This window comes from Leuciscus leuciscus, assembly GCF_965113295.1.
Source record: "Leuciscus leuciscus genome assembly, chromosome: 22".
Classification (NCBI taxonomy): Eukaryota; Metazoa; Chordata; class Actinopteri; order Cypriniformes; family Leuciscidae; genus Leuciscus; species Leuciscus leuciscus.
In genome coordinates this window covers 5,604,959-5,616,256 of record NC_138746.1, presented here as the reverse complement: position 1 = coordinate 5,616,256, position 11,298 = coordinate 5,604,959, and the positions used below count along the sequence as shown (strand labels likewise).

At 35.2% G+C, this 11,298-nt stretch overlaps 1 protein-coding gene across 2 annotated transcripts; it reads left to right on the top strand.

Annotated features, from left to right (window-relative positions):
- Positions 1–71: 71 nt before the first annotated feature.
- On the top strand, positions 72–9,232 carry zfyve21 (zinc finger, FYVE domain containing 21). Of its 2 annotated transcripts, XM_082153496.1 has the most exons (8): positions 72–239; positions 1,611–1,661; positions 3,277–3,445; positions 4,951–5,026; positions 5,283–5,374; positions 7,040–7,090; positions 7,483–7,613; positions 8,519–9,232. In XM_082153496.1, the coding sequence occupies exons 1-8, from the start codon at positions 114–116 to the stop codon at positions 8,552–8,554; spliced, it is 732 nt and encodes a 243-aa protein (XP_082009622.1). In that variant the 5' UTR covers positions 72–113; the 3' UTR covers positions 8,555–9,232. The 2 variants fall into 2 exon arrangements, with proteins under 2 accessions (XP_082009622.1, XP_082009623.1); XM_082153497.1 differs by lacking the exon at positions 7,040–7,090 and having other exon boundaries at positions 73–239.
- Positions 9,233–11,298: the final 2,066 nt, after the last annotated feature.

Here is an 11,298-nt window from a genome sequence, read left to right as displayed (position 1 = left end):
ATATAAATGGTGAAAGGAAGGACTCTTATGCTGAAGGTGTGCCTGTGTGAGTGTTGTGCTGATGTCTGTGCTGTTCTTCTCAGAGCAGCAGCTGCGCACTCATAAACACAAATATGTCCGCGGTGCCTGACGGCAAAAAGCTGGTCCGGAGCCCGAGCGGACTCCGTATGGTACCGGAAAACGGCGCTTTCAACAGTCCGTTTTCCCTGGATGAGCCGCAGTGGGTTCCGGATAAAGAGGTAATGAATCTTGATCACAGATGAAGATGATGCTGATGCTGTGGTGGTTGGTCAATGGTCTGTCTCTGTCTTTGGGCGTTGTTTACTCAAGGCAACAAGAGCCAGTAGGAAATAGTTTGCAAGTTTCCCAGATGGTGTTACAAAGAAAAAAGATGGCAAGTCTTGGATCATTTGAACAGATATTATCTCAGATGCATGGACATCAATGCATCTCTGTGCTTTAGAGTGTGTATGTGAGCAAACATCCACGACTGTGGACAAAAACACTGGACAACAACAACTCTTCATATGTGTTATTGATTGATTTTTGGGGCATGAGCTATGAAACAAACTTTCTTCAATGATTCTGTATGGCGTAAACGCAAGAGACTGTCAAATGATTAGCCACGCCCATTCATTATATTATGCTGAGGCATGCAGAAACAACTGCATACTCTTATATCTGTACAACACATTCCGTGTTATTCTCGCATTATATTTAAAGGAAGAAACAACTCTCCAAGAAATTCCATAATGCATATTTAACCCGTTAACAGGAATGTTTTACAATACAAGTTTGAACAAATAGATTAGTTAAAAGGATTTGTTTTTGGGAGGAGTAGATATTATCGAAACTGTACTATATTATGTAAACATGTTAATAAATTATACAGCTGAGCTCATGATATTTAGGGCTTTATTGGTAAGATTACGTATTAAAGGGATAGTTCAACAATTAATTACTCACCCTCATGTCATGTCCCCAAGACTTTCAACTACCACTTTGATGCTTCAGAAAGTTCATAAAGAGATCATAAAACTAATCCATATGAATTGAGTGGTTTTGTCAAAATTTTCTGAAGAGACACCAATTTGGACTAAACTGCTCCATTCATATGGATTTGATTTCTTTATGAACTTTTTGAAGTGTCAAAGTGGTTGTTGCGTAGACAGAAATCTCTCAGATTTCATCATAAAGATCTTTATTTGTGTTCCAAAGATGAAATGAATGTAAGTCATACGGGTTTGGAACGACATGAGGGCGAGTAATTAATGACATTTTTGGGTGAATTAACCTTTAAGTGCTTAGACATGAAACTGTGGTCAGACCTGAACTGGTTTATTTGACTCAAACAGGCTGATTCTGGTTTACTGTGGCCGCTGTCAGATAACATTACCATAAATTTTACCTTAAAGGTTTTGGCCTTGATTGTATTGCTGCTACGCACAGATATGAGAACTAAATTCAGCTAAAGTCTCTAGGGTGTTCTGCTAATGAAATGCCATCGACTCTTGCAGCAGATAGAGTTATACAGGTGCCTGTTCGTCACTATATCTGTGTTTTAATAAAGAGCCTTTAAAAATTCATGTTTCATTTGTGTCCTCTGTTAGTGCCCCAGATGTATGCAGTGTGACACTAAGTTTGACTTCATCACCAGGAAGGTAAGCATGTGGACTCATCTTGTGTCAGGAGTAAGTTATGAATGTTCGCACATACAGGACAATGGAAGTTGCTGTATTGTTGCTTATAGAGATGCCCTTTATAAGTGTCTTCCTTCCAGTTTGATTTGTTCCTAAGTGTCTTTGTGTTTAGTTTTGCAATAGGATGTCATTGCAAGTTTCCCTTCCTGTTTCCATTTTTCTCTTTTTTTGCTTTCCTGTTACTGACTTTTCTTTTAGTGTGTTTATATCTCTGTCTTTGTGGTTATGTGATGGTGTAGAATATTAAGCCCTAACAGAACACTTTTTTTGTAAATTAAAAACAATGTTTTTTTTATATCTTTTAGTTCACATCCATTATGTTGTAAAACTCCTTCCCCTGAAATTAAAACGAATAACTATATTGTAATATACTGTTACCATGATATAAAATTACTCATACCATGATTTTGGTCATAACACTTACCTTAGCTTGTGTGCATGTACACTGCCGTTTTTTTCAACAGTTATTTTTATTGAATAATCAGGTCTCTTATGATCACCAAGGCTGCATTTATTTGATTAAAAATATATATAAAAAAACAGAAATATATTTTAAATATTATTTCAATTTAATATCACTGTTTTCTATTTGGATATATTTAAAAAAATTAATTTATTCCTGTGATGCAAAGCTGAATTGTCAGCATCATTAGTCCAGTCTTCAGTGTCACATGATCCTTCACAAATCATTCTAATATGCTGATTTGCTGCTCAAGAAACATTTATTATTATCAGTGTTGAAAACAGTTGTGTACAATTGTTTTTCAGGATTATATAACACTTGAACAGTAGTGCATAATGTTATAAAAGCTTTCTATTTCAGATAAATGCTGGTTTTTTTTAATTATTTTTTTAAACTTTCTATTCATCAAAGAATCCTGAAAAAAACTATTTTCAACATTGATAATAATACATTTTTCTTGAGCAGCAAATCATCATATTAGAATGATTTCTGAAGAATCATGTGACACTGGAGTAATGATCCTAAAAATGTTGCTTTGACATCACAGAAATGAATTACATTTTATAATAGAAAACAGGTATTTAAATTCATAAAAACTGGTCATAATATTTCACAATATTATATTTATATATAGCCTTGGTGAGCATAAGAAACGTCTTTTAAACATTAAAAAAATCTTACCGATCTCAAACTTTTGAATTACAGTGTATATTTGTTCATTTGACATTTAACAATGATATTGATATATATATATATATATATATATAATATATTGTGTATATATGAAGAGTTCAGATGTAAAAGCCTCTAAGTGCCATCTGAAATTTTCTTCTAGAATGATCATTTTTATAAAGCTTGTATATTTAAGTTCAGTAATTTCACTTAAATGACAATTGATAAGTCATTTGCATTGCCATTTATGTGAAATTATTTAACTTAAATATACGAGCTTGATAAAAATGATCATTCTAGAAGAAAATTTCAGATGGCACTTTGAGGCTTTTGCATCAGATCTCTTCATATATATATTTGCTTTACTATTTTGTAGCTATTGTGTGTTTGATGTAACTGCATTGGATTTGAAGCAATAAGTGTTTCCTCTTTGTATGTCAGCATCACTGCCGGCGCTGCGGTCGGTGTTTCTGCGATAAATGCTGCAGTCAGAAAGTGTCTCTGCCCAGGATGTGTTTTGTGGATCCGGTGAGGCAGTGTGCGGAGTGCAGCCTCATTTCACAGAAAGAGGTGGAGTTTTACGACAAACAGCTTAAAGTGCTCACTGCCGGTGGGTTGAACAAACATGCACTCAAATGCTTTTAGCTTTAGACCACTGACACGATTATTCCCGCTTTTGCATTCATAGACTCACTGTTCAAAGTTTATGATGTTGCTATTATAGGCCATGGAGAGGGTATACGTATGTTACATAACTCCTGTAGCTTACTTCAGTGTACACTGACTTAATGAGTTATCCTTTACCTGAGACTCAACTTCACTGCTGCTGGAAATATCATTTAGCTACTCTGTGTTTGCAAGAGTGTGTGTTTGGCAAATACTGTTCTGATGGAATCAGGAAAAATACACAGTTCTGTGATCACAACTAGGGATGCAGTACTGTATATCAATTATATGTGGGCCGAGTCTATATTGAATATGTAATTTTGCATGCTCATTTGGCCTATTTTAATATTTGGATCATCTTTGCTTTCATCTAAAACACACTTAAAGTTCATGTTTAAAAACACAAATAATTCAGCAACATTGTTAAATATTAATATTCAGCAATATTGCTGTTTTGACCGCACTGACACTGTTAGATGAAAACTCATCTTAGCTGAGTGATGTCATCACTGTTTTCTGCAGAGCTGCTTTTTAGCTGAATTGAACTCATTACTCATACAAAACTATCTATACTCTATCTATCTATCTATCTATCTATCTATCTATCTATCTATCTATCTATCTATCTATCTATCTATCTATCTATCTATCTATCTATCTATCTATCTATCTATCTATCTATCTATCTAAATAAATAAATAAATAAATAAATAAAGGTGACTTGACTTGAAGTGGAATCTTTAGCACATCTCAAAATGATAATGCAGTTTCATACTGTATATTATAATATTGTCATACCCAAGTTCACTTGAAGCATGTAAAACAATTTATTTATTTGATTTATTCACCCTGAAAATAATCCGCTTATCAGGATCAGCCAACTGTTTTCAACACTGATAATAATAAGAAATGTTTCTTGAGCATCAAATCTGCTTACTAGAATGATTTCTGAAGGATCATGTGACACTGAAGACTGAGGTAATGATGCTGGAAATTCAACTTTGCATCACCGGAATACATGACATTTTAAAATAAATTCAAATAGAAAATGGCTATTTTAAATTGTAATATTATTTTACAATATTACTGTTTTTAATGTATTTTTGTATCAAATAAATGCAGTCTAGGTGAGAATAAGGGACTTCTCTTCAAAATCTTTAAAGTCTTACTGACCCCAAACTTTTTGAATGGTACTGTACATCACCCAGATTTTTCATCTGGATGTAATTGACTTTAGAGCTGTCTCATAATGAAAGTCTAACAGTCTGTTTTGAATCTGAAAACACTGATGTTTGAAGATGTTTATTGTTGCAGTGTGACTAAAGAAAATGGCTACTTGGAATTTTGGTACTGTAAACACTGAGATCTTTTATTTATATGGAAAATGTTGTCAAATACACCAATAAGTATTTACGCTGACAACCTTACAGCCTTTTACCTGTATTGTAGGAGGAACTTTCGGGGTCAAAGTGGGTTCCTCAGAGAAATCAGAGACCATGGTCTGCCGCTTGTCCAATAATCACAGGTATGCGTGTAGGCGCCCACACAATTGACTTCTTTAGATGTGATGTAGCATATCTTAAAGGGATAGTTCACACACATTTTTTTTTTTTTTCCTACTATGGCAGTCAATGGGGGGTGAGAATTGCTTGGTTACACACATTCTTCCAAATATCTTCCTTTGTATCTCAGCAGAACAAAGAAATGTATACAGGTTTGTAACAAATGTAAATTTTTGGGTGAACTATCCCTTTAAAGTCTATCTTTTATTGCTCTTTTAGATATCTCTTCCTAGACGGTGACAGTCATTTTGAGGTGGAGCTGTCTCGCATTTCCAGTATGCAGGTGTTGACTGAGGGCTCGACTCCGGGAGGTGAGGCTTTGAGGAGAAACCTGTCAGACCAATATAAACAATTATTGATTTTTGAGACTAATCACTGGACACCAGGTTAATGTAATGACTGTGAAGAAGAGCAAAGTTTTGTGAACTTCATTGAGGACAGCATTTGAGGATGCTAAAACCTCTTTGTTTTGAAATATTAATTCTTGCATGTATATAAAGGGATATGATTATGAGCTGAGATTTATTCTATCACATCATACAGACGGGAAGCATGGATAATGGGATATACAGAGATTTCTTTGAAAGCTTCACATATTATGAGACAGGAAGCTTCAAATAGTCACATGACTACGTGAATGCTGGATTGATTTCTGCTTTACTGGAATGCTGATGGCTATTAACATTGCACTGTAGTACTGAGTGAAATTAACCCTATACAACGGACATATACACACTATTCAGTTTCCCCAAGTAGTTTTTGGACACTTAAATCACACTTAAAAATGTCATTGCATTAGTTATAAAGTATCAAACCTTTTCTGCTCAAGCTTTTCTTTTGACTAACTTCACATTTCCGAGACATTCTTTTTTGCCATCGTTGGTTCACTGTATTGGCTGCACTGGTTCCAAAGGTGATTTTTAATTGATGTATAAAGTTGGTTCACTGTAGGTGTAAACATAAATGACACTTGTTTTGATATTTTATAACCAATGCAAAAACATATGGGGCCCTATCATACACCCGGTGCAATGCAGCACCAGGCGCGACGCAAGTGTTTTTTGCTAGTTTCAGCCCGACGCAGTTAGCATTTTCACGTCCTGCGCCACGTTGTTTAAATAGCAAATGCATTTGTGCGCCCATGGGCTGCTCGTCTGAAAACGAGGTGTGTTCTGGGGCATTGCTGCCGCGTTGTTATTTTAAGGCAACTGAAATCGACTGCGCCATTGACCAACTGAAACCTGGCGCAGTATTTCTTTTGTTATTTAAAGAGCGCGTTAGTAATGTGTGCCTATAGGCGGGTCAACAACGCACGTACAGCATCACACAAACATGCCAAATATTAAAAATAAAAGGATTACAATCTAAAAGATTAATATTGTGTACATAAATATATGGTTGAATCCGGCTTGTCCATTAGATGTTCTGCTTGCGCGCTTTAACCTCGTGCACGAGCAGATCCGTTTCTTCTCTGGTGACGCGTTACGTCTTTCCGCTTGCAAATTCCGCCATGTAAATAGCAATCCGCCATGTAAATAGCAATCCGCCATGTAAATAGCAATCCGCCATGAGCACAACTGGCTTTTAAAGGGAATAGGAGATGAGACTGTTTGGTTTATTTCACGTTATGCCCAAAACACACCCATTACTCATTATGAGAATAGGGACAACCCTTCTAGACCATGAGCCTGGTGCGTCAACCATTTATCCCATCATTAAACTAGCAAAAGTGGATTCGGACACACCCTGAATGCTCTTGCGCCGGGCGCTTTAGACCATGCGCTTAGATCATTAAAATAGGGCCTTTAAAATATAGACATTTAAAGCATGACTTGCATGTCCAAATACTTGTTGGGGCCAATTTATGTGCATCTAATTGCAGTGTGATGCATACCTAAATCTTTTTCTGTTGGTTTATATTTCCTTCCTTTTAACATTCTCTTCTTTTCTTTAATTTCCTTGTTCTCTGCATTAAGAGAAAGATATATGCTCTTACACGAGCTTGCTGGACAATCAAATATCTGAAGGTCAGCGTCCCTCTATCTCTCCTTGCTGTCTATTTTATTTTTCCTTGTCTAAAATGTGTGCCATTTAGTTTGTTTTCCTTGTTGTTACCGTCATATGATAAGTAACCTTGCATGAACTCATTTCCTGTGACCTCGATGTCAAAGCAAGGCAGTCTCATGAAAGGCTGCATGTGCATGTTTATTGTGACGCTGTGATAAACCCTCAGACTTCAGCACCATTTTGCCGTCATATTATGCGTTCATAAAATTTCATATTATCACACATCTAATTTGTGCATGTACAAATTACAATGATTAACTACATAAGGAACATTTGTCATGGCAAACTCTGAAAGTTGCCTTGACAAAGAATTGTGTTGAATGTACCAACACTGACCTTTGACCTGTTTTAGGGGGTTCTCTCCGTGCCAATGGCATGGTGCTTCAGTACAAGCCACCAGGATCTCAGAACCTTCAGGATCTCTACATGGACACTGCTGATGACAAGCGCGTTGCATCTGCCTGGCTTGTAGCCATGCACAAAGTAGGTGTGAGTTCAAGCATACATTGTAAAAAAAAAAAAAAGTGTATATATATATTTATATTTATTATTATTATTTGTATTATGTTTTATTAATTCTTTAATTTTAGGGTAAATATTTTTAAATTTTCTCTGAAATGGGTGGCAGGTTTTTCAAATTGGATTAAAAATACTTGATGCAAGAAGTAAAAAAAAAAAAAAAAATATTATATTAGTTCTGTCAAATCGATTAATCGCATCTAACATAAAAGTTTGTCTTTACATAATGTGTGTGTGTATATAATATTATTATTATTATTATTTATATATATGTGCATGTCTGTGTATATACATATACACACATTATATGGATACATATGTGTGTATATACAGTATATACACACACACACAGACGTGTATGTATGTATGTATGTATGTGTGTATGTATACATTTCTTAATTAAATTAATACTTTTTTTTTCTTAAAACAGTTTATGATGGAAAAAGTTTTTAATCAATTATTTGAAAGGGACAGTTTAAACTGAAATAAGAAAGTGAATCAAACTTACCTACTAATAATTTTTTTAGCTGAAGCCTAAATGAGAGGTGCTTTTGAAATGATTATAGTAATAACAATTTTGTTTAATTTTATATTGCTAGCAAAATCATTTAGTACTCCGTAAGGCAAGCCTAAAATATATTACATTTGAGTTGGAACAAAATCTGTTTGTGATACTTATGTTTTAATAATATATTTTAACTAATAATAATGTCATCATAGCAGGACTTCCAGTCCTACAGCTGAGCACCACAATTTCACACAGCCATAGTCTTTACTATGATTCTGTGTTTTCTGAAGGGAGTTTCTGAACTTCAGGACTCCTCTATATATTATAGTAATATTATGTTTGCTGTTCCCTGCTTGTCTAGGCTGCCAAACTGTTGTATGAGTCAAAGGACCAGTGAAATGACAAAGGAAACAGCACGGAGAGGTTTGGACGGAATAAAAACAAGGAGAGAGAGGGAGAGAGAGAGAGAGAGAAAGAAAGAGAGATCAAAACCAAGTACTATAATGTCATTCATTTTTACATGTACTCTAAGATGCTTGTATGATTTCTATTCAATATTTTACTTCTACTCCGTTGAGACAGACCAGATTTACTTACAACTTCTCCGTCTGTGCCAAGGGGAGGACCAAGTTTTCCGACGATTCTCGTGCAATATGGACATGTATGATAATATATAAACGCACCATTTAACAGATGCTTTAAGTGTAGTCTCGCGTATCAAAGTTTGTAAACAAAATATATTTTGTCAGATATTCTTATTTTAACACAAAATGCTGTGTATCTACTTTTTACTGCCCGAGTATTCACAATATGTAGTGTTTTTTTGTTTTTTTTTACATATTTGAAACACTTTTTGGAATTGTTTTTCCTACACTACAGAATGATGTTTGAGGTCTTCATTTGTTGTAACGTGTTTGCGTCTGCAGAGCAAGATTTCTCTTTTTTTTTTGAAAACTGAAATTAGATCAGCCAGATTGCCTGGACTCATTTTAAACTTTGTTCTAGGACATCGGTTTCGTTTGCTAATTTTCAATTTTCAATGTACACCAAATAAACATCTTCAGTCCACAACTGACCAATTCATGTCTGTGCTAATTTACTTTCCAGAACACAAACATATTTCATATTTTGAGCTTTTTACTTAAAGGGATAGTTAACCCAAAAATAAAGATTCTGTGATTAATTACTCACCCTCATGTCGTTCCAAACCCATAATACTTTCGTTCTTCAGCAAAGAACCAATAAGATTTGTTCTCGCACATCAAGCCTTTTTGGTTGAGCTTTTGTTTGTGTTCGCTGATCAGTGTTTAAATGTGAATAAAAGTGTCTAAATTAAATCTGTTGATCATATAAAGCGATTGAGTCTCTTAAAAAAAACGCTCGATTTATATGGATTGGTTTAACGATCTCTTTGTGAACTTTTTGAAGCGTCAAAGTGGTAGTTGCGTATCTGTCAATGGAGGGACAGAAATCTCTCAGATTTCATCAAAAAGATCTTCATTTGTGTTTCGAAGATGAACGAAAGTCCTTAGGGGTTTGGAACGACATGAGGGCGAGTAATTAATGACAGAATTCTCATTTTTGGGTGAACTATCCCTTTAATTCTGATGCAGAATCTTCCTTTTTACTGACAGGTTGCAGGTTTCATTCCTCCTCAGAGGGCTTAAGAGAGATCATCTCAGTCATTTTCGTAACTCTTTCTTTACTCATTTGAGCAGAAACCATTTTGGAAAAAATTGATTAAAAATGCAAATAAATAACCTTCTAAGATAAACTGGACACCAGTCACTGAATTGTCATTCTTGCTGAAACATTCGTATTGTTGCAAAATGCATTCTGCTTCACACACTATTCAAAAAGGGTGTCAGCATACAGTAAGCTAGTATCCATTTGTGTACAGCCATGATCTTTGTTCTGATGATGAGCTGCTGCCCTCTTGTGTTCAGTACACAGCTGAACAAGACATTCATTCAGCTTTAAAGGGGTGATTGATTATGATATCACTTTTTTAAACTTTAGTCAGTGTGTAATGTTGGTTTTTGAGCATAAACAACATCTGCAAAGTTACAATGCTCAAAGTTAAAAGCAAAGGGAGATATTTGCTTTTAAAGAAATTGCCTTATAAGGACTACAACAAACGGCTGGTAGGGACTACACAACATTCCTCCAGGGTTAGTGACATCACCAACCCTAAAATTTACATAAACCCGCCCCCGGAACACGATTTATAGATTATCAAGACAGAATATGCTAATCAATGACTAGAAGATAACTACACATAAGCTACATAAATTCATCAACTAACCATTCAGAAATGTCCTGTTGCATTCTACATGTTGTCACTTCTTCTTGAGTCTCTCCATCTTTGTCTGAATCCGGTTTGAACATAAAAGGCTAAAAGTTATGACATTTTCAGTGCATGTCCATGTGAGGTAAAAGGACACAAGCTGTTGAAGCTCCGCCCCCTGTGCTGGGAGCAGCAGATCATTTGCATTTAAAGGAACAGACACAAAACAGTGCGTTTCTGCTCACCCTCAAAAAATTACAATTTTAACATGCTATATAAAAATATCTGGGGTATTTTGAGTTAAAACTTCACATAGACACTCTGCCATGAGAAACCAAAAAATGAGTAAGCAAAGCATTATCAAGCCATTACACTATTAGAGCTCTTCTAACACAGATGTTGTATGTGAAAGAGGATTTGCTGAATAAATTAATTTGGTCGTCATAAAATGATAAATGGAACACCATGTGGTCTTGTGGACAGACATGCAGTGGAATATTTGGGACAAGGCCTATCAACCTTTTTATAATCATCACTCATGGTCTAAACCAATTTTCCACATTGTAAATTCATTTCTGTTCATTGTTTTTCGAAACTGAACTAAACTAAACCAATCTCTCTCTTTTTTTTGTTGATATTGCCAGGTGCAGCACAACGAGGCTAATGTTTGAGGTTTGTGTTAATGCTATTTTGAGCTGTTAATGGATGTTAATCACTTTCTACATCCCCCACATGTGATCTCATTGAGTTTGTCCACATGAAAACAGCAGTAAATAGCTGTTTATGAGTCAGTTGTCAGCAGGTTTCTACAATACGGATATGATGTTGGGGGTGTATAATAGCATGCTATTATC